General features: G+C 26.0%; 1 protein-coding gene across 3 annotated transcripts; it reads left to right on the top strand.

Annotated features, from left to right (window-relative positions):
* The first annotated feature begins 1,163 nt into the window (after window positions 1-1,163).
* Window positions 1,164-20,183, top strand: LOC123265903. Of its 3 annotated transcripts, none has more exons than XM_044729870.1 (7): window positions 1,164-1,749; window positions 7,192-7,335; window positions 9,659-9,820; window positions 9,915-10,091; window positions 13,925-14,179; window positions 17,788-18,083; window positions 19,565-20,183. In XM_044729870.1, exons 1-7 carry the CDS (start codon window positions 1,224-1,226, stop codon window positions 19,826-19,828), a joined length of 1,824 nt encoding a protein of 607 aa, XP_044585805.1. In that variant the 5' UTR covers window positions 1,164-1,223; the 3' UTR covers window positions 19,829-20,183. The 3 variants fall into 3 exon arrangements, with proteins under 3 accessions (XP_044585805.1, XP_044585806.1, XP_044585807.1); XM_044729871.1 differs by having other exon boundaries at window positions 1,169-1,749; window positions 13,925-14,062; XM_044729872.1 differs by lacking the exon at window positions 13,925-14,179 and having other exon boundaries at window positions 1,171-1,749; window positions 19,565-20,182.
* Window positions 20,184-24,561: the final 4,378 nt, after the last annotated feature.

Genomic DNA, 24,561 nt, shown 5'->3' with positions numbered 1-24,561 from the left:
CCACTAATAGGGGTTAAAGGTGCCACTAATGGAGTCTTTTACCTTATATAAACTTTTGAACTATATACATTTTCTGACTCAGATCGACGAGCTGAGTAAGAATGTACAAAATTTTTTAAAAATTCTGACATGAAGACCAATACAATAGTTAGATATCTATAAAATCCACTAAAAACTCACACAGAAAAAAAAATTAACTTGAATCGAGTAAATAATTTTGAAGAATTTCAGCTTCTTGATTGGAGCAGAAAAATTCTTAGATTGATAAATTTTTCTTGGTTTAGGTAAATTTTACTTGATTCAAGACAATAAAACTCTTCAATATTATTTTATTGGGTCAAGAATTTTTCTCTTGATTCAAGGTAATTTTTTTTTCTGTGCAGAATTAAAATTGAGAGTTTAATATTGAAGATACGAAAAAATCATAATAGCCAAAATTTGAGGTCAACGTTCTAATATAACACCCTAAATTAAAAGGTCAACCAAAGCATTAACTATAAAAAATCAAAATCAAAATTGTGGGTTCAATATTAATGACACAGAAATAATCAACCTTTTCTATATAAAATTAAATTCTCCACAAAAAAGGTATTTATAAATGTTTTCGTATTTCTGACCCGTCGTCAAATCTCCAAAACAAAAATAAAATAATGTTCCACACGATCTAATAAGACACCGCTCTTATAAAATCTTTTCCTCCCAGCGATTTACTTAAAATCGATACCGACACCTCGAAACTTCTAAGCCATCTTCTCTAGAATTGACACTTCACCCCAGAAATCCTGGAGAATCCCTTCGCACTCGGGATTTTTAAAAAAATCATTCTCCCGAAAGAGAAATCTCGGTTTAAAGAGAATTGATATTAGTTGAATAGATATTGATATAATGGTTCGACAACGAGCAGTGCAAATAAATTCGAATAGATGGCAGTGTAACCACGACGGGAATAATCTGGTTTATATCTATCTTCCATGGCATAGACTATCGAAACCAAGAACAGAGCAAGCGCGCAATGGGGCTGTTTTATCAGAATTTCCTCAACATCTTGTGTGTTAGATTGAGTGGGGTTGCGCGCGTTTTGTGTTATATAGGGCGTTTTCGAGATCGCGAAGCGAGGGGGGGTGTAACGTCCCATGGAGGGTGTAACGTCCCATGGAGGGGGCAGAAGATTTAGACTTTGAACTGATGGCTGGTTTCAGGGGTAGACTCGCGCCGCGGGGGCGATGAGCGCACTTCCGTTTACTTCTCTTAAATTTATCTGCTCTTGTTGTTGCTGGATTACTTGTCTTGTCATACTGATTCGTCCTGGCGGATACTTTTCGTCAGCGGCTTTTGTCTATCGAAACCCCGGGGATTTTTCCAACGATAGTGCTTACAAGAACACTCGAAATAATAACAATTACGGGAGTACGAGTAGTGAGAGTAGTACTACCAGTAGTGGTAGTAGTAATCGTAACAGTGCTACGGAAGGTGTAATAAATAATTCGCGGGCAAACTACCTCCTTAATGGAACAAAAAATGTGATAATAACTAATTCTAATAACGATTTTGTGGTAAGTGGTGATCCTTCTGGTTCTCGTGGCAATAATAATTATCATTATTATCTAAATGATGATGGTGGCGATAGATACTCTGGTAAGGAACCGAGCAAACGTGCCGTTTCTGATGGAAACGATTTTTATGATGAAAATACAGACATGTCGTATGATGACGACGAAGATGATGATTATCTACAAACTAATACTACAGGTAGATTTTAATGGCTTTAATTTTTAATTAGGAAGATTTTTTATTTAATTGGAGATTATTTATTGATGATACTAAAGTTAGCCGACGTTTTTAATTTTTTTTTAATAATTTAATTAGAAAAAAAAATTTTTTTTCAAAATTGCACTGCCAGTTTTTAAAGTTTTTTATAAATGAAATTTAAAAAAAAATTTTTTTGTAATCATTTTTTCAATAAAAAAAAATTATAGAAATTTTTAGATGCGGCTAACTTAATTGCCATGAAAAAATGTCATGACAATTAAGTTAGCCGACACCTAAAAATTTTTATTATTAAAAAAATTGAAAAAAAAATAATTGCGTTTATAAAAAATTTGAAAAACTATGTGCAATTTTTTAAATATATTTTTTGGTTCTAATTTAATAAATTAAGCAGTCAAAAAATCAAAAATGTCAGCTAACTTTATTATTATAAAAATAACAAAAATTAAATTAGCCATCTAAAAATTTTTGTAATTTATCTTATTGAAAAATTATTAAAAAAAAATTTCACGTGAAGAAAATTTTAAAAACTAAACGTGCAATTTTTTTATATATTTTTTTAGTGGTAATTTAATAAATAAAAAATAGTCAAAAATTTTTTAACGTTGGCTAATTTTAGTATCGTAAAATATCATTAGTTTTGTAGTTATAGATAAAATGAAAATAAAAATTAATTTGAAAGTTTTTTAAATTATTCTTTAGTGTACTTTTAAGTGAAAAAAAAAATTTTTTTTTTGAGTGTATATTATTTTAAATATTTTGTAGAGATTTCAAATTCAATTAGTTTCTTTTTATTTATTTTTTTTTGATGATACAGAATGTGTATTGATTGTTGAATTTTAATGAGAGAAAATATTCGTGTACTCGCCGGTAATAAGGCCTAGTTAAAGGGTATTTGTGTTGAAAAGAAACCTATCGATAAATTTAGACGTTAATAATTATTTAAGGGAGTTTTATGTAAAATATTGATATCAAAATTAGCATTTTTATTATATAATTAAGTATTTGGGGTTGTAAAGGGGTAAAAAGGGTTCAATGAAACTATACTCAATATATTTTTGTACTTCAGATCAATAATCATGTTGATGTAAGAAATAATTGATCTTTAATAATAAAAATGTTTAAATAATTGAATTATGTTAGAGTAGGCCGAACGTATCCGACTATACACAGATAAAAAAAATAACTTGAATCAAGAGAAAAATTTTTAGACCAAGGAAAATTTCTTAGTTTATTTTTTTACTTAAATCAAGAAGAAGTTCTTCAAAATTAATTATTTAAAATATGCCCTAAAGATGATCTATTAAAATGTTTAATTTTATTTTTGTTTATAGTAAAAAAATAGTATTTTTTGGTTATATTTAAAAAAAATGTATTTTAAATTTGATTAAAATAAAAACATTGATTCAATTGGATGTTTTTCATATTTTTTTGTAGATAATAAAAATCATAATTTTGAACAATTAAAAAACAATGAAAAAAGTATTTTTGGGAGTAATAAGAACTAGTTAAGAGATATTTGTGATGAAAAGAAAATTATTGATAAATTTAAATAGAATTTTTATAGAATACACTAATAGAAAGATTTGTTTATAGTTAAAAATATTTGTTAATATTTAAAAAATCATTTATTAGAGACCACTTTTTAGTCCTTAATAAATATTTCTTAGTACTTAAAAAGATTTATTAATATGTAATAAAAGAACATCAGATTTATTAAATACAAACAAATTATTTTAAATACTAAGAAATATTTATTTAATACTAAAAATTTATTTATTTACTAAATATTAATTAAATATTAATAAAAGTTAATATTTACTAAATATTAATTTATTTCTTTACTTAAAAAATTTATTTATTATTAATTTTATCCAAATCTTGTATTATTGCCATTCGGCTAAGCCTTGGCATATAAATTTAATAAATAAATAAATAAATAAATAAAAAGTGGTCACTAATAAATAATTTGTTAACTATTAACAAATACTTTTTGGTACAAATAAATCCTTCTATCAGTATATTTACAAAAAATGATCATTTTTAATATAAACAAAAGTAAAATTAAATATCTTAAATTTAGTAGGGTAGGTTTAATTAAATTATAATCAATACATATTTTGTATTTCTGATGAATACTCACTTTAATTCAAGAAATAATGCTGTTATTATTAATCTTAAGTACTTATTATGTCGAAACTATTTAATTATAATAAAGTAGGCCAAAACTATTCTACAGTAAAATTGCTCTAATTGTGTCAAATTCTTAAAGTGTTTAATTTTATTTTTATTGTTAGTAAAGGTTAGCATTTTCTTGATAAAAATTAATTAATTACATTGAATATTTTTCTTTTTACCAAAAATATATTGAAATTATTTTTTACATAAAAATTAATTGCTAAAAAATTGATATAATTAAATAAAATTTTTTAACATCGCTTATTTTAGCAATAAAAAATTTTTCTTTTTTTGTTTTTAATACTTTTTTATTAAAGAAGAAAAAAAATGAATTTAAAATAAATAATAATAGATAAAAAGATAAAATTGTTCTAAAAAAGATAAATGTTTTATTGAACTAATAAATTTTTTTCATAAAGAAGATTATGCAAAGTTCAAAAGATGAAAAAAAATTAAAAAAAAAAGGGTAGTAATAATGATAAAAATAATCATAGTTGTTGTGATTATTATTATTAGCATAAAGGTGTAAAGAGAGCAAAAAAATCTGAGAGTTGAAGAGTTAGATATTGAGTAGGCGGTAAAGAGGGTGGTAGGGTGGACTTAGTAGGTCGGGAGAATTTTTATGCAGAGAACGTATAAGACTATAAGTATATCGACTGCAAGAAGTTTCTGATAATTCAGGCAAAAGTTCGGGAGAAATTAATCCTCGCGTGACGATTCCTATTTTGTCAGTGGGTAATTTTCACGAGGACCCGCTCCGTATTTCACGGGTGAGTATTAACAATTGTAAACGGATGCGGATGACCGTATTGGTCGAAATTTCAACGTGTGGTGTTTTATTGCTTGCGATTTTTTAATTATTAGTAATGATAGTCATACTGATTGGAGGGAAATATTACAATTCATAATTAACTGTCAGTGGTAAAATTTATTCGTTAATTTTCGTTGTCATCAACGTGATTGTTTACACAGAAAAAAAGATTTGTTTATTTTTAATGAGCTTTATTAATTTTTAATAAATTATTTTTCATCGAATGATTTTATGAATATTTATTATTAATTGATGGATATAAGATTTATTAACAACCCATGATTATTTTTTGATAGTTAAAAAATATTTATTAAATATTAATTAACCGTTTATGAAACACATTCTATTAATTGCTAATAAATATAGATTAATTATTAATGTTTAAAAAATGATTAAAAAAAAAAAAAATTTATTTTGTTGAGGAAATTTTTTATGAAAATTATTTTTATTCTGAGTAATTTTTTTTCTGAAATTATAATTATAAATATTATTGGTATTATTGTTATTATTATTATTATTATTATTATTATTATTATTATTATTATTATTATTATTATTATTAATATAGATTAACTCTCTCTCTCTCTCTCCAGCAGATAAGATAAAAAGTAATGCAAAAAAGGGTGATTCTAAAATAACATTCCAGGTGTTTAAATAGTGATTATAAATTATCAATTAGTGATTATTAATTATCAATTAGTAATTATTAATTATCGATTATTAAAATTTTTTTTTGTTTTTCTCTTAATAAATCTGTCTTCTCTTTACAGATGTTATTTATTGTCTATAAATATTAACTAAACATTCTACACATTAAAATGTAAATTTATTATTGTAAATTGCCGAAGGCAATTCTTTTCAAATAAAATAAAAAAAAAAAATAACTCTATAATTTAAATAACGATGTCTTTAAAAAAATTTTAATAATGAATTACAGAGTATTTTGTTTTGTGGTGTAAATTATTATAAATTTTATTTCTTAAGAGTGTTTTCGTGTTACAGTTAGACCTCTTTTTATTAACAAATGCCATATTAGCTTTTCTTCAATTGAAAAAAAATATGCAAGAAATTGAAAAAAAAAAATTTTATTTTACAAAAATTATTGAAAAAAACTTCAATAAATTCTTCTATCAGAGTAATTCAATAAATCTTGAAGTAATCTAATTAAGTTTGAATGAAGCATGAAATTAATCGAAACTTTTTATCGAATTGAGTTATCCGTTCGAGTAATATCCGATCAAACAAAAAAAAAACTAATATTACTATTGACTAAAAATGGTTTGTTTGACTTAGAAAAATTAACTTCAATTTACTTCGTTTTAAAGTGAAATTCAATTAATTTTACAGTAAAAAAAGCAATTATTTAATTGAAATTTATTGAACAAAAAGAACTTGATCAAAATTTTCTAAAAACCCGTTGTCGACGCTCACTAGAAAAATGTTAGATAATAATTAAAATAACAAATTATCCAGTTTGAAATTACACGGAAGATATTAATATCAATTACAAGATAGCCTTTAAAATAAGTAATTTATCAACTGTCGTGTATTAAATGACCATAGTTCATTTATCTTTAATGCAGCAAAATAAATTATTGCAGTTGTTTAATAATTTATACTTTCACTTTTTTAATTTATTGGGTTTTAAATATTAAAGATGTCACTTTTTTTTTATTTAGTAAATATTTTAAATAGGAATAAATAATAGAGTAATAAAAAAAAAAACATTAAATAAAAATTAAAATTACAAAATTTGGCAGTAAATTAAAAAAATAATTTATATCCAAAAAATTCAGCTATAAAATTAAACAGTTACGCGAAAAGTTCAGGGTTCGATTCTCTGAAACGTTAAAAAAAATTTTTTTTTTTATAAATAATGAATAGTAATAATAATAATCAAGTAATTAAAGTAAAATAATTTAGTTAAAAGGAGATTAAAGGGATTAAATTGATAAAAGGTATTGAATTAAATGAAGGTTTTAATTAAATTGCACAGTAAATATCTAAGCGGATAATAAAAAGTAAATGATGCGTCAAGTCGCGTGTGGATGAAAATAGAAATTATATTGCACATATAATATAATATAATATAATATAATATAAATAAAGTATTTAACACAGAAAAGCATTAAGGTTTGCGTGGTATTGATTTTAAATGTCAAGTTAAATTTAGGTTGCATAGTGAGTAAACGCGAACACAAACCCCCATGTTTTCATTTCCTGTATTCGTACTTGATATCTGGGATGGATTATTGTTGTTGTTTATGTTTATTTAGCTATCGGGAAAGAATTGTCTCTTGGTTATATTATGTAAACTACCAGTTAGTATTTATCATGGATACTTGTTGGCTCGAGTGTTTATTGTTCTAAAACAAGCTTGCAGATTTTTTAAATAAGAATTGAAAAATTTAATAAATTATTTATTTTAATTCCAGAGAAAGGAAGATTTCTTGGATCAGTATGTGAAGACACGTGCAACCCAGATTTGCAACATGTCGTCTGCGACGCAACAACTGGGATGTGCGAGTGCGAGAAATTGTATCCCGTTAAACTTGGACCAACGAAAGGATGCGCTAAACGTGAGAATTTACTATTTATAATCTGATTTTCTGATTAAAATTCTTATTACAATTTTGTACAGTGAGAAAAAAAAATACGTCTATTAAGAATTTATGCTCTTGACATTCTTGTACATTCTTTAAAATTTTCCGAGACTACTTTATTGTCTGAAGCATTTTTTACTGTCTAAAGAATTCAACGAATTTATTAAAACAATAATTCTTTATTTTATTCAAGTGTAGCTATTCGTTTATTTGCTAATAATAGTTTAAACGATATTAATATTCTACTATCAAAAAATTAATGTATTAAATTGTTCAGTTTAACAAATTTTTGAGCCAAGAAATCTTTGTATGGACATTATTTTTTTTCGGGTATTGTAACAATAAGAAAGTTTCATTATTAATTTTTTATTATATTTATTTATTTATTTTATTATATTAATGGTCCATTAAATAAAAAATGATCAATTATTAACTAGCAACCTTGCAGTCACTATGTGACTGCCGTGACTTGTGAACTATAAATGAATAAAATTTTGCTTTATTAAATAATGACTCTTGTTAAATTGCACTGTACTTTCTGAACTATTGAGGTTTTTAAAGATATAAGCTTATCCCGATGTTACACTCATCAAGAGCTTTCATTTAAGTACCCACATGCATTTTTGATATATTTTTCATATGTACATACATATAAATATAGAAATATATGAAAAATTGATGTGGGTACTCAAATGAAAGGTCTCAATGAATGTAACATCGAGATGAGCTTATATCTTTGAAAATGTCAATAGTTCACAAGATAAAGGTCGTTTCTTAAATATTGACATTTTTTAAGATATAAGCTCATCCCGATGTTAAACTCATCAAGAGCTTTCATTTGAGTACCCACATGCATTTTTGATATATTTTTCATATATACATACATATAAATATAGAAATATATGAAAAATTGATGTGGGTACTCAAATGAAAAGTCTCAATGAATGTAACATCGAGATAAGCTTATATCTTTAAAAATATCAATAGTTGGCAAGATACAAGGTCATTTCTTAATTATTGATATTTTTATAAATGTAAGCTCATCCTGATCTTACGCTCATCAAGAGCTTTCATTTGAGTACTCACATGCATTTTTGATATATTTTTCATACATACATATATATAATATATATAAATATATAAATATATGAAAATTTGATGTGGGTACTCAAATGAAAGGTCTCAATGAATGTAATGTCGAAGTGAGCTTATATCTTTAAAAATGTCAGTAGTTCACAAGATATTTGTTAAATTGCTCTGTAATTTTTAATTATTGCCGTTTTTAAAGATATAAGCTCATTCCGATGTTACACTCATCAAGAGCTTTTATTTGAGTACCCACATAGCATTTTTTACATATTTTATATACAGAGTGTCCCAAGTAACGGACGCCATTGTAGCATCTGATAAAAAAAATAATTCTGAGACGTAAAGTCCTTAGCCATTTTTAATCAGACGCATAGATAATTAATTATTAATTAAAATAATGTCCTTTTAAGCGTTAAAAGAGAGCACCAGTGTCCAGTCAAGTGCGTTCCAAACGAAGACGCTTGCACGTGTGAATGTGTAAGTAAATGTGTGTGACTACGTTAACTATAGTAGTTAGTTAGTCATACAGTTAGTTATTGTCTTTGTTTTGCCACATACTCTACTGGACACTGACGCTCTCTCTCTAACACATAAAGCGACGTTACTTTAATTAATAATTATTATCTATGCGTCTAATTAAAAATGGCTAAGGACTTTTCGTCTCAGAATTATTTTTTCATCAGATGCTGCTAATGGCGTCCGTTACTTCTGGGACACCCTGTATATATATATATATATATATATATATATAGTATTTTTGAAATATATAAATATATAAAATATATGAAAAATTGATGTGGGTACTCAAATGAAAGGTCTCGATGAATGTAACATCAGGATGAGCTTATATCTTTAAAAATGTCAATAGTTGACAAGATACAAGGTCATTTCTTCATTATGTATCTAGAGATAGAGCATTTTTGAATGCAGCCTAAATACTCATCATCATAAATTGACTATCAGTGAAAATGATATGAAACCTTTAAAAGTCACAAATTCAAGACCTTTACAATGACACTAAATTTCACTGAAAAAATCGATTTTATCATATAAATACACTTGCCACAAAATTTTGCTTATTCTCTTAATAATATAGATTTTCAAAAATAAATTTTCAGAAAAATTTTTTTTGCAACTCTAAGTAAACTTCAAAAATTTCTTACGATACATCAGCATCAAAAAATGATTATAATTTTCTTAAACAATCTAGCAAAAAAAATCGGAGAGCAGTGTTTTTATCGAGCAGCCTGCACCTTCACAGACCAACATTCGACCTGCACCCAAGTGCAGCACAAAGCAGTGTGTGATTGCAGCGAAGGATACCACAAAGTCGTCATTGGAAGGCCTAACAAAAGGGTCTTCTGTGCAGAAGGTAAATCAATACTCTCTGAGTCTTTCACCGAGCATAAAGTTACTTATAATAATATCCTAAAATATAATATAAAAATATGACGGATTTAAAATAGATCTGGTGCTGATATCAACTGATACGTCGACTCTGCTGGGAATAGCGTCAGGGATTGCTGTATTGACAGGGCTGATGTGCTTCGTCTTGAAGCTATTCAGCCGTGCGAGGTACTCGAGGCCTCGACATTACGCCAACGCCAATCACGCTCCCCCTATGGTTTTTTCTAGTGATACAGGTGAGTACGCTCTTAATATCACCGCTTTCTGTCTAGCTCATCATAATATGTCAGTCTTTACTTCTATTTTTTATTATAAAATCCAATACAACGTACAGACCTTTACTTTATTGGTACCTTTTAATGTATCTAAATGTGATTGCACGTACATTATATTATAAATTATAAATTATAAAAAAAAAGGTTAAATTAACCTTTAAATGAAGGATGTGCTGAAAGGACGAGACATTTCTGCACTCCATTTTTTTTTGTACAAACTTTCTATCCAGGTAATTTTTTTTAACAAAAAAATTACCTAGATAATACTTAATTGCTGAATAGAACGAACGAAGCAAGCTCTTGACAACCACATAGGTGTAAATATTGTATAAGAAGTAATATGTAATGTGTAAAGCATTATCTATGTACATTAATGCATGATTATATGTTAATCCAGTCTAAAAGGTAATTGGACTTTAATATTAAGTGAAAAAGTTAGAGAAAATTTTCTACTCAGCGACAACTTTTCGCAGTTGACCTTTTAGCGAATAGAAGGATTTGAGGAAAAATAATGCTCAAGTTTAATATAATGGTGCCGGGTTTAATGAGTATGTAAATCCGATAATCAACAGCGAGAGTACGCTCTGTTCTTATAATCCCCAACACTACTACGAAGACTATATTTAAGGATAACGAGCTTTTTTTTTTTTTTTATTGAGAAGAAAAAATGACAAGAACAATAAAATTTAGAGTGCAATGCGCAAAAGTATTGTGATAAAATAATTTTCTTGGATCGAGATAGTTTTTCTACCCGTGTATTGATTGTACGTTGATAAAAAATTAAATTGCAGTAAGAGAAGAAATCTTAAACTTGGAAAATAATTTTGAATAATTTTTTATGGTTTAAATACACTGATAGAACAATTCATTAATTGCTGATAAATTAATCTACTAAGAAAAAATTTATTAGCTTGTTAAGAGTGAGTAATTATTTTTGTAACTTTTAATAAATATTTTTTGGGAAGAAAATTACAATTATTAATAGTGAATACTTGCAATATTATGTTTAATAAATAATTTGTTAAAGATGATTAAATATTAAATCATTCGAGGTCAAAAAATCATTTATTAAAACAATAAAGCTTATCAAATATTTAAAAATTCTTTAATCAGTGTAAGGTTCAGTTACTTAAAGAAATTTATGCTTAAGGTAGTTGTTATGGTACAATATGGCCAAAAAATTAGAGATTATTAATTTTTACTCAAGACCGTACCCGTGGAAACGCAACCCAGACAATTATTTGCATTCGACTTTGTAGAAATGTACTTTTTAATAAATTATTGAATTTTAATCCGTTATTTGTAAACTAGCAACCATGCAGTCACTATGTGACTGTCGTGACTTGTGAACTATAAAAAAATAAAATTTTGCTTTATTACGTAACAACTTTTGTTAAATTGCCCTGTATTTTCTTAACTATTGACGTTTTTAAAAATATAAGCTCATCCCGATGTTACACTCATTAAGAGTTTTCATTTGAGTACCCACATGCATTTTGATATATTTTTCATATATACATATATATGATATATATAAATATATGAAAAATTGATGTGGGTACTTAAATGAAAGGTTTTGGTGAGTGTAATGTCGGAGTGAGTTTATATTTTTAAAAAAGTCAATAGTTTACAAGATACAAGGTAATTTCTTGAATGTTGATATTTTTAAAGATATAAGCTCATCACGATATTACACTCATCAAAAGCTTTCATTTAAGTACCCACATCAATTTTTCATATATACATATATATATATATAATATAAAATATATGAAAAATTGATGTGGGTACTCAAATGAAAGATCTTGATGAGTGTAACGTCGGGATGAGCTTATATCTTTAAAAATGTCAATAGTTCACAAGATATTTGTTAAATTGCTCTGTAATTTTTTAATTATTGACGTTTTTAAAGATATAAGCTCATCCCGATGTTATACTCATCAAAAGCTTTCATTTGAGTACCCACATGCTTTTTTGATATATTTTTCATACATACATATCGCGTTACTAGAACCATAAGGGCGTATAAAAAAATTTTTTTTGCTCCAATCAATGTAAAAATATTGAAAACATTAACATCTATGGAAAAAACGAAATTTAAATTTTTTTTTGTGATACGCCCTTATGGTTTTAAGAAAACATTTTTCTAAAACCATAAGGGCGTATCCTGTTTTTCGGTTTATTATCAATTATAGGTTGGAGTAAGAAAAAAAATTGCAAAGGTGATAGAAATTATCACTCCACAACTTAATTTATATCAACAAATATTTATTTGAGTGAAAAAACGAATGAAAAATTAAGAAAAAATAAATTCATAACAACTTGAGAACAATCGGTATGTCTTCAAGTTAATAAAATTAGCCTCGAAGTTTTTCAAAATTGATTTTTTTTTACTTTAGATCTATTTACAATTAACAAAAGAGTTTTGTAAGCCATTTAGAACTGTAATTTTAAAAAAGTCATTCAAAAAGAACTTTGTTCTTGAGAATTGTTATGATTCTTCAATACCAATATCTTGAAGCAAGTTTGATGATCTAAATCATTTTTGTACATCAGGCACTGTCCCACAAAATATCATCGGTATTATCAAAGTTTAATTTTCAGCCATGGTCATAGTTTATAAATTTTTTTGTCATTATCTAGTTAAAAAAAAAATTAAGAAATCTTTTTTTTTACTTTTATAATCTTAGACACAGATGATCCTGACGATGGAGATGACATTGGAGTAATACTCTGATGAATTTATTTTTCCTTAATTTTTTATTAGTTTTCTCACTTAGATAAATATTTGTTGACATAAATCAAGTTGTGGAGTGATATTCTATTACCTTTGCAATTTTTTTTCTTACTCTGACCCATAATTGATAATAAACCGAAAAAACAGGATACGCCCTTATGGTTTTAGAAAAATGTTTTCTTAAAACCATAAGGGCGTATATTTTGAGATATGTCTTTATGGTTCTAATAACGCGATATATATAATATATGAAAAATTGATGTGGGTAGTCAAATGAAAGGTTTCGATAAGTGTAATGTCGGAGTGAGCTTATTTCTTTAAGAATGTCAATATTTAATAGGATACAAGGTCATTTCTTAATTATGTACTTAGAGATAGAGCATTTTCGAATGCAGCCTAAATACTTATTATAATAAATTGACTATTGGTGAGAATAATATGAAACCTTAAAAAGGCACAAATTCAAGTCCAGACCTTTACAATGACACTAAATTTCTTTAAAAAAACGATTTTATCATATGACAATCCTCGAGATAAAATTTTTTTTACTCTATCAATAATTCAGATAATTAGAGTCAAAAATTTTTTTTTTCAACTCACAACAAATACATTAAAAGACTGTCAGTTTTTTTAAAGTTTCTCACAGTTAGTTTTTTTTTTATAACTAAGAAATTGGTATAGAATTGCAGAGAGTGTATTATGTAATCAATGTTAAATATCCAATTTTTAATTGAATTTATCTCGGGTTATAGATGATCAATCGACTTGAAATTTTAAGGGTAAATGTATCATCATGTCCTTAATAAATATAAAAAAATTTAGAATTTTCTGAGGGTATATATACCTTAACCACGAAAACTACCTTAATTAAAGCCATTAAATTTTTTCAAAATAATTTTCTTTATCAAGACTTTTCTTCTCTTGAATCAAGTAAAATTTTTCAGTCATTAAACTCATAAATATTGACGACATAACAGTGAGGATCTTTATGTCCAGAATCGAAACGATCAACGATCTTAATAAAACATAATCCAGGAAAACTCACCCTCGATTTCAGGAATCCCGTTGACGCTTTCGGGGCGACCGTCCTCGCGGTCGAGCCAAAGAAGCGACAGCACCCCCCTGAGTTGCGGGACATTTCGGCGACCCAGCAGTGGAGGAAGTAGAGGACCGCTAGTGCCGGCTTCGAGAGCAGGTGCGGCTCGTGCCGCCGCCATCTTGCTTATTTCGTGCCACCTTCAGGCAACTAAGGACGGGAACAAGCACCGACGTACCCTCAGTGACGTTGCTGAGGGCTCCACTGACGGCCTCGGTAGACCCTAAAATATTAAACGTTTATATCTCTACGACGTCATATTTTACATTAATATTAATATTAATATATACACTGTCATATATGTACATGTATATTTATGATCTTTGTTTGTACCTTCTGATCTGTGACTCATTATTATATCCCTCGTTGTTATCCCGACTGTACTCTCTGTGTTTGATGCACAGGATATCTTCAGTGTTTATGCTTCCCTCTGTCTCTGTTCGGCTGCACTGTGACTAGATAAAAAAAGAATTTTATTATTACTTTTATTGTTATTTTTTTTTTTTTTTTTTAAATGACTGATGGATAAATTCAAAGCTTTTTTCGTCGGAGCTTGCCGTTCGCAAATAATAACAACCTAAACTATATTCTTGTATCAGCACTGTCTTCGTTGATTATTTTTTGTGTCAATTGCAATATGTGTACCGTGCCGTTATCGATGTTTCATTTTTTATGTCTTTACTTTATTTATTTATTTTACTTTTATGTCAGTCTAGAAAAAAAATTTTTAAGAGAAAGAGATATTTATTAACTTGTTACATTTTATAAAATATTTCTTCATTTTAAATAATGCCAATAATTTTTTAATAATTCAGTTTATATTTAATTATTTAAAAGGCTAATTAAAATCTATTTTGATTAATCTTTTTATTTAAAAATCATCAAGAAAATTTACTTAGTTAATTATTTTTTATTTAATGGATAATTTGAAATTTTTAATTGATGCAATAATTTAAAAATGTCATAATTTGATAGACTAATTATAAAGTTTTAATTGTTGAATTTTTTGAAAAATTAGTAATCAAAAAATTTGATTAATGCATTTTTTGAAACATGACTAATTAAAACTAGCAACCTTGCAGTCACTATGTAACTTGTGAAGTAAAATAAATGAAATTTTACTTTATTAAATAATGACTTTTGTTAAATTTCACTGTAATTTCTTAACTATTAAGGTTTTTGAAGATATAAGCTCATCTTGATATTACACTCATCAAGAGCTTTCATTTGAGTACCCACTTGCATTTTTGATATATTTTTTATATATACATATATATAATATATATAAATATAAGAAAAATTGATGTGGGTACTCAAATGAAAGGTCTCGATGAGTGTAATGTCGGAGTGAGCTTATATCTTTAAAAATGTCAATAGTTCACAAGATATTTGTCAAATTGTACTGTAATTTCTTAACTATTGACATTTTTAAAGATATAAGCTCATCCCGATGTTACATTCATCAAGAGCTTTCATTTGAGTACCCACATGAATTTTTGATATATTTTTTATATATACATATATATAATATATATAAATATATGAAAAATTGATGTGGGTACTCAAATGAAAGGTCTCGATGAGCGTAATATCGGGGTGAGCTTATATCTTTAAAAATATTAATAGTTCTCAAGATACAAGGTCATTTCTTAATTATTGATATTTTTTTAGATATGAATTCATTTTGACGTTACACTCATTGAGACCTTTCATTTGAGTACCCACATGGCATTTTTTACATATTTTATATATATAGTATTTGTGAAATATATAAATATATAAAATATATGAAAAATTGATGTGGGTACTCAAATGAAAGGTCTCGATGAGTGTAATGTCGGAGTGAGCTTATATCTTTAAAAATGTCAATAGTTCTCAATATACAAGGTCATTTCTTAATTATGTATCTAGAGATAGAGCATTTTCTCCTTTATTATGACTATATTAGCTACAAAAAATGATTTTAAAAATGATCTCTTTCTCTTAAGATTATTTTTTAATAAAAATTGTGAACTAAATAAGTAAAATCAAAAGTACTTACCCATGCAAACAAGAACACCGTCGTATTTGAATGCCTTCACCGCTACGATAAGACACGTATCAAAACAATTTCAGTGGCATAAACGTGCCTCGAACAATGCCCAAGCATTCCGGGTGTCTGTAGAAAATTAGTTTGATTAAACAATAAGACCTCTAGAAAGTACAGATGCAACTTTACCAGACTTGGTTATTAATGCGCTTTACATTTTGTCAATTTTTTGCCCCACAATTTTCAATGTTCCTCTTTATCTATCTCTCTCTTTCTCTCTCTCTTTCTTGCTTGTTCTGTTCTGAAATCAAAACATTTATTGACAACAATGTTAAATGTTGAATATCTCTGTAACCAAAAAACAAATATTTCATAATAACATACCACGAAATACAAGTCAGCAAGATGGCAGCGGCCGATTTATACGATATCGCTCATATGATACTAAATTTCATTAGCGATATTTTTACAAAACATGCATTGGTAAGGAATATACCGATAAATCGAGCACACAATACAATAGCTAACTCGCTGCACTCAATTTTTATTTTTATGTACTATGTATTATATTTACTACTATTATTTGCACGAGTTTTATTCATTTTTAGCTTTTACATACCCTGAAAAAAACTTCTTGGTTCAAAAAAAATATTTCTTCATAATTATAAAATTTTTTTAAAATTTTTATAACAATAAAATTATTATACAAAAAAAAATTGAATAAAAAAATTCCACAAATAAAAATTAAAAAAAAATTATTAGTGGAAATTTTTTAAAACATTTTTTTTTATTGTAATTAATTTTTTATATAAATTTAAAAAATTGACAAATGTCAGCTAACTTATGAAAATTAAATTAGCCTTTTGAAAATTTTTATAATTCATTTTATTGAAAAAATAATTTTTAAAAAATTAAAACAAAAATTTTCACATGCAGAAAATTTTAAAAATTATCCGTGGAATTTTTTAAAAATAGTTTTTTAGTTCTAATTTTTTTAATTAATAAAAAAAATTAAAAATTGTTCAGTGTCGGCTAACTTAAATTATAATAATAAAGTTAGCCGACATTTTTGATTTTTTTATTTTGCTTAATTTATTAAATTATAACTAAAAAAATATTTTTTAAAAATTGCACTTATAGTTTTTTAAGTTTTTAATAAATGAAAAATTTTTTTTTATTTTTTTTGTAATAATTCTTTAAAAAAAAAAATCATAAAAATTTTTAGATGTCAGCTAACTTTATTGTTATCTTAAATTTCATAGCTAACTTTAGTATTATTAATGATGTCATCTTTGCTTAAAAATATTTTTTAAATTAATTTAAAAATTTTAAAATAAATTAAAATTAAAAATAATATTTATCTTGAATCAATCAGCGCTTGTATCAGTACACGTACTCTTTGGGGTTAATTTCTCTAATCATATAATATTATACCATTAATATCATTTGTCCTTAATAATTGTTTACCCAAGCATGAAAAATTTCTCAGTAGTTATCTGCACAGAAAAAAAAATAAACTTGAATCAAGTGAATAAATAAAAGTAAATTAATTTATTTACTTAAAAATTCTTAAACTAAGAAATTTTTTTTGGTTTAAAAAATTATAAATTCAAGAATTTTTTGTCTTGATTTAAAATAATGCAACTCTACAAAATTATTTTCTTAGTACAAGAATTTTTCTTGATTCAAGTTAAGTTTTTTTTTTGTGTTTGTAAAATAAAGCCGCAGTAAATAGCTAATAATTACAAGCTTTAATTAAAAAAGGAGGTTATTATAATTAAAAAATTTTTGACAGGTTCTCGTAGGCCAAGTTTAGCGTCGCTGCACAGTTCAGTTTCCTCGGCGCGGAGTTACAGTGCTAAGAGGTTGGAACGAGAGAGGAACGAAAAGGAACAGAGACAGGCCCTCCAGGAATTGAGACTTACGCGTCAGCGAGATTCAGATGCTGCGCAGCATCAGCCAGCACAACCTCAACAGCAATTGCAGTTGCAGCAACAAACGGGTACTCCTAGTCCCAGTCCTCGAACTCCACATTCAACTGATGAGCTGTTGCCCTCTGTCCAAGAAGATAAAGAAGCATTTTATAATGAGGTTAAATTACTTTCTTGTACTTTCTTGGACATCTTATGTACTTTCTTAAATATTGACATTTTTAAAGATATAAGCTCATCCTGATGTTACAATCATCAAGAGCTTTCATTAGAGTACCCACATGCATTTTTAATATATTTTTCATATATATAATATATATAGATATATAAAATATATGAAAAATTGATGTGGGTACTCAAATGAAAGGTCTTGATGAGTGTAATGTATGGGTGAGCTTATATCTTTAAAAATGTCAATAGTTCACAAGATACAAGGTCGTTTCGTAATTATGTTAAATTGCACTGTACTTTATTAAATATTGATGTTTTTCAAAGATATAAGCTCATCCTGATGTTACAATCATCAAGAGCTTTCATTTGATGAGTACCCACATGCGTTTTTGATATATTTTTCATATATACATATATATATAATATCTAAATATATGAAAAATTGATGTGGGTACTCAAATGAAAGGTCTCGATGAGTGTAAGGTCGGTGTGAGCTTATATCTTTAAAAATATCAATAGTTTACAAGATACAAGGTCGTTTCTTAATTATGTTAAATTGCACTGTACGTTCTTAACTATTGACTTTTTTAAAGATATAAGCTCATCCCGATATTACACTCATCAAGAGCTTTCATTTGAGTACCTACATGCAATTTTGATATATTTTTCATATATACATATATATAATATATATAAATATATAAAATATATGAAAAATTGATGTGGGTACTCAAATGAGAGGTCTTGATGAGTATAATGTCGTGGTGAGCTTATATCTTTAAAAATGTCAATAGTTCACAAGATATTTGTTAAATTGCACTGTAACTTCTTAACTATTGATGTTTTTATTGATATAAGCTCATCCCGATGTTACACTCATCAATAGCTTTCATTTGAGCACCCACATGCATTTTGATATATTTTTCATATATACATATATATAAATGTATAAAATATATGAAAAATCGATGTGGGTACTCAAATGAAAGGTCTCGATGAATGTAAGGTCGGTGTGAGCTTATATCTTTAAAAATATCAATAGTTCACAAGATACAAGGTCATTTCTTAATTATGTTAAATTGCACTGTACTTTCTTAACTATTGACTTTTTTAAAGATATAAGCTCATCCCGATATTACACTCATCAAGAGCTTTCATTTGAGTACCCACATGCAATTTTGATATATTTTTCATATATACATATATATAATATATATATAAATATATAAAATATATGAAAAATTGATGTGGGTACTCAAATGAAAGGTCTCGACGAGTGTAACATCGGGATGAGCTTATATCTTTAAAAATGTCAATAGTTCATGAAGTACAAGCTTAGTTATAAATTATTTATTTAAAGATTGAGCATTTTCGAATGCATCATAACAAATTGACTATCCTAGAGACAAAATTTTTCTTATTCTCTTAATAATATAGATAAATTGATAAATAATTTACTCTTTGGTACAGGTAGCGACAACTTCTGGTACATCACTTCCCAGCACATCGAGATCGAAACTTACTCACCAAAAGTCCTCAGGATCATTGCCATTAACAGCTACTGCAACATCAACATCTTCATCGACTGTGCCATCAGCGATACCTGGAAAAAAAAAATTAAAGTGTAATTCCAGTGAAACGGCCTTCAATTCATCTGTCGTGTGTACAACAGCCTTTACCAATAACAATGACACCGGCAACTGTTCCAACGTAGTAGACATTTTTGAATCTTAGACCAAAGTTTTGTTATTGGTTAATCAAGGAATTTTTTATTGTATTGGTAACATTCCATGCATGATTGGTAGTTTAAGTCAGGTGACTGTTTTTTCTTTTTGTTAAGAGTTAATTTTTATAGCGGACCCTTGTGAATATTTTCTACATCGTGATCAAATTTTTTTTTCCTATATATTAAAATTGATGGTTGATTGAAGTTAGTTTAGTATCGAAATAACTCAAAAACATGGACCCTGATTTTTTATTGGTTCAGGATTAGAGCGCGCGCACATGCGCGCAATTTGAATTCCTAGTGATACTGAAGTTAGCTGATAACTGTTAATTTTTTTAATTTTTATAACAAATCAATTACAATTAAAAAAAGTAATTTTTAAAATTTTCACTAATAATTTTTTAATAAAATTTTTTTTTATAATAATTTAATTGCTATAAATTTATAAAAAAACTTGTAATACTTTTCAACTTCAGTGTCAAATTATTAATGAAATAACAAATGATCAAATTATAAAGTGGAAATAATAATGATATCCATTACTATTGTTAAAAATATAATATCTTTTATTAATAAATAAATAAATATTTACATTTACTTATTTTCACTGTATAATATGACCATTTTTTTTTATTACGATATTGTGTTAATTATTTTAATTAATTAAGATACTAAATTTAACAGATATCTAAAAGAGTTTTTTAATTTTTATAATAATTCAATTATAATAAAAAAAATTTAACAAAAAATTTCCACATGTAGAAAAATTATAAGTTTGAATTTTCAAAAGTATATTTTATAATACTTAGTTGATTGTAAAATTTAGTAGTAAAATTTCCAAGAATTGTCAAATGTATTCTAATTTCAGTATCATTAATTAATTACATTCATAAAAAAATTGTCGATCTTATTTAATTTTATTTTATTTAATAAAATTTTAACAATCCAATGTTGTCTTCTTTGTTAAACAGATTGTTAATAGTAGGCGCTTTCTATAGCCTTTTAAAAATAGTTAAGTGTATTGTCAACGGATTGCGCCAAATTTTTTTTTTTTAATAAAACGTTTTTTTTTTTTAGAGAAAACATAAACTTTAAAAAGTTATTTTTATTTTTAAGAGTGGTAAAAAATTAATAGAGATCTAGCTTTAACACAAAAAAAAAATACTTTTGAGAAATAATATAGATGATTTTTGAAGCAATTTTGTCATGCTTCATAAAAACAATTGTACAATTACTTTTTTTAGTCAATATTAAATAATATATTGGGAATTTTGTAATTTTTGTTATTTAATCAGAGAACTTTTTAATGAAGAAATAAATTTAAAGATCATCAATAAATGGAAATTTCTATGAAAAAATTCTGAAATAATAAATTCGTATCTTATACAGAAAAAAACAAATTTTTTGAACCAAAAAAATTTAAAGAAAAACAAAAGTTATTTTGAAGTGAGAAGAAATTTTCTTAGTTCAAAAAACTTTGACTCAAATTTTCAATCTTTTTTAATATTTTTTTGAGTCAAGAAAATCTTAAGAAAAACAAAAAAAATTTTGGAGCAAGAAGAAATTTTCTTGGCTCAAGAAACTTTGACTTAAATCAAGAAATTTTCAATCTTCCTTGATATTGTTTTGAGCTAAAAAAATTTTAAGGAAAAAAAATATTTTGGAGCAAAAAAAATTTTAATGGCTCCAAAAACTTTGACTTAAATTTTCAATCTTTTTTAATATTTTTTTGAGTCAAGAAAATTTTAAGAAAAACAAAAAAAATTTTGGAGCAAGAAGAAATTTTCTTGGTTTAAGAAACTTTGACTTAAATCAAGAAATTTTCAATCTTCTTTAATATTGTCTAGAACCAAGAAAATTTTAAGGAAAATAAAAAATATTATGGAGCAAAAAAAAATTTTAATGGCTCCAAAAACTTTGACTTAAATTTTTAATATTTTTTTGAGCCAAAAAAATTGACCCTGCAGTCAAGAATTTTTTTTTTTCAGTGTACAAACAGATAAAATTTACTATCAGTCACCTTATTTAAACTATTACTCACAATAATTATATAGTAACACAATATTACGACTCAAAGTCTGATAATATTCACGCTCAAACTCTTCCTGAAAAATCCTACGAATTATCCAATAATAAATATGTTCGAGGCGAGTTTGGCGAAACAAAATTATTAATTATGTTTTGTAAAAAATTTTTACATACTTTATTTAAAATAAATTTTAAGTAATCGTTTACTTGAAAATTTTAAACTGTAAAACAAAATTATGATTACCGAGGCACGGTAACTATTTATAAAAATATATTTATTATACATATATAATATAAATTATAAATTAATACGTTAATGGCTTCGTGTATGTTTTGCTTGAGCGTTATTTAAATAATTGATGAGAGAATTTTTTTTTTATTTTATTATTATATTAATGGAGCTTTAAAATGTATATTTGTCACATATCAGTGTCGCAATATCGTGCCTCTAGAAAATGTTAACCATTAATATTAACATTTATTGATATCAATACTATTGATTAATTATTGATGATAATGATTATATTATTGAGTCTAAAATTGTTAAATATATATGTATATTATTATTATTATTATGAATATTATTTAAAATTGATTTTTATTGATAATATAAATATAAATATAAATATATACAACGTATTGAATAGTACTGAGGGTGCAATATTGAATTGTTACATAAATATATTAAAATTGCTGAATAAATTCGTACATAATATAGAAATGGAGATAGTTGAAGTAATCTTTTTAATGTTTACACGTTCGAAATGACTAAATGAAATAAAAATATTCCATTTTTTAAATTTGTTTATTTATATAGTTATTAATAAAAAAATAAAATATTTATTTTATTATTTAGATTTTTAGTTGTTAAAATTTTGCGGCGCTTTAAATTTTTGCCGCAACAAATTAATTGTATAATAATTATAATTATGTTAAATTGTATTTTAAAGTTGAATAAATTTTTTTTTTTAACAACACGTCGCAGAAATTTTTACTAACATTAATATTAATTATTTAAAATTGAAACAATTTCTTCTTAATAATAATAATGAAGATATATTTTAAGATTACTTTTATCTGATGATAAATAAATTAAGTAAATGAAATTGTTAACTTATTAGAAAAAAAAAAAAGATTTTATCTTAATTGTTTAACGATTATCATCATGATCCATTAAATTAAATTGTGCATGGGAGAGTTTATTGGTTAGTCACGCAATCTAAAAAATAATTCAGTACAGTATGTGATGGATTTATGGTTTTGCTTCGAGATTTTAGATTATGATACACCAATAGAATAGATTTTCACTCGAATAGTTAATTAATACACTATCAAATAATAAATGATTCGTTTTGATGAACTTTAATGAATTTTGTTAAATAGCACTGTACTTTCTTAACTGTTGACACTTTTAAAGATATAAGCTCGTCCCGATGTTACACTCATCAAGAGCTTTCATTTAAGTACCCACATGCATTTTTGATATATTTTTCATATATAAATATATATAATATATATAAATATATGAAAAATTGATGTGGGTACTCAAATGAAAGGTCTCGATGAGTGTAATGTCGGGGTGAGCTTATATCTTTAAAAATGTTAATAGTTCACAAGATATTTGTTAAATTGCACTGTATTTTCTTAACTATTGATGTTTTTGAAGATATAAGCTCACCCTGATGTTACACTCATCAAGAGCTTTTATTTGAGTACCCACATAGCATTTTTATATATTTTTCATATATACATATATTGATAATATATATAAATATATGAAAAATTGATGTGGGTACTCAAATGAAAGGTCTCAATGAATGTAATGCCGAGATGAGCTTATATCTTCAAAAATTTCAATATTTCACAAGATACAAGGTCGTTTCTTAATTATGTTAAATTGCACTGTAATTTCTTAACTATTGACATTTTTAAAGATATAAGCTCATCCCGATATTAAACTTACCAAGAGCTTTCATTTGAGTACCCACATGCATTTTCATATATTTTTCATATATACATATATTGATAATATATATAAATATATGAAAAATTGATGTGGGTACTCAAATGAAAGGTCTTGATGAGTATAACATCGGGATGAGCTTATATCTTTAAAAATGTCAAAAGTTTACAAGATATTTGTAAAATTGCACTGTAATTTCTTAACTATTGACATTTTTAAAGATATAAGCTCATCCCGATATTGAACTCACCAAGAGCTTTCATTTGAGTACCCACATGCAGTTTCATATATTTTTCATATATACATATATTGATAATATATATAAATATATGAAAAATTGATGTGGGTACTCAAATGAAAGGTCTCGATGAGTGTAATGTCGGAATGAGCTTATATCTTTAAAAATGTCAATAGTTCGCGAGATACAAGTTGATTTCTTAATTATGATTCTAGAGCTAGACCATTTTCGAATGCAGCCTAAATACTTATCATAATAAATTGACTATCGGTGAGAATGATATTCCTGATTCAGAAAGATGATTTGGAATGATTACTATCATGTTAATTATATATCTATATACTATCAAAATCCGTTGCTTTTAAATCATTTAAAATTAGATTTCTTAATCAGGAATGAAACCTTAAAAAGGTACAAATTTAAGTCAAGACCTTTACAATGACACTAAATTTCACTAAAAAAACCAATTTTATCATATGACTAATTCCGGAGACAAAATTTTTTTTATTTTC

Source organism: Cotesia glomerata, linkage group LG5 (assembly GCF_020080835.1).
Source record: "Cotesia glomerata isolate CgM1 linkage group LG5, MPM_Cglom_v2.3, whole genome shotgun sequence".
Lineage (NCBI taxonomy): Eukaryota > Metazoa > Arthropoda > Insecta > Hymenoptera > Braconidae > Cotesia > Cotesia glomerata.
The sequence above is the reverse complement of the archived record's forward strand: the minus strand, read 5'-3'. Positions and strand labels throughout refer to the sequence as shown.

What these genes read in the sequence shown, in the direction of transcription:
- LOC123265903 (XM_044729870.1), top strand. Translation starts at nt 1,224, where the DNA reads ATGAGCGCACTTCCGTTTACTTCTCTTAAATTTATCTGCTCTTGTTGT. An exon ending in TCTACAAACTAATACTACAG is followed by an intron (nt 1,750 to 7,191) that starts GTAGATTTTAAT and finishes TTTTAATTCCAG; the next exon opens with AGAAAGGAAGATTTCTTGGA. An exon ending in AACGAAAGGATGCGCTAAAC is followed by an intron (nt 7,336 to 9,658) that starts GTGAGAATTTAC and finishes TAAACAATCTAG; the next exon opens with CAAAAAAAATCGGAGAGCAG.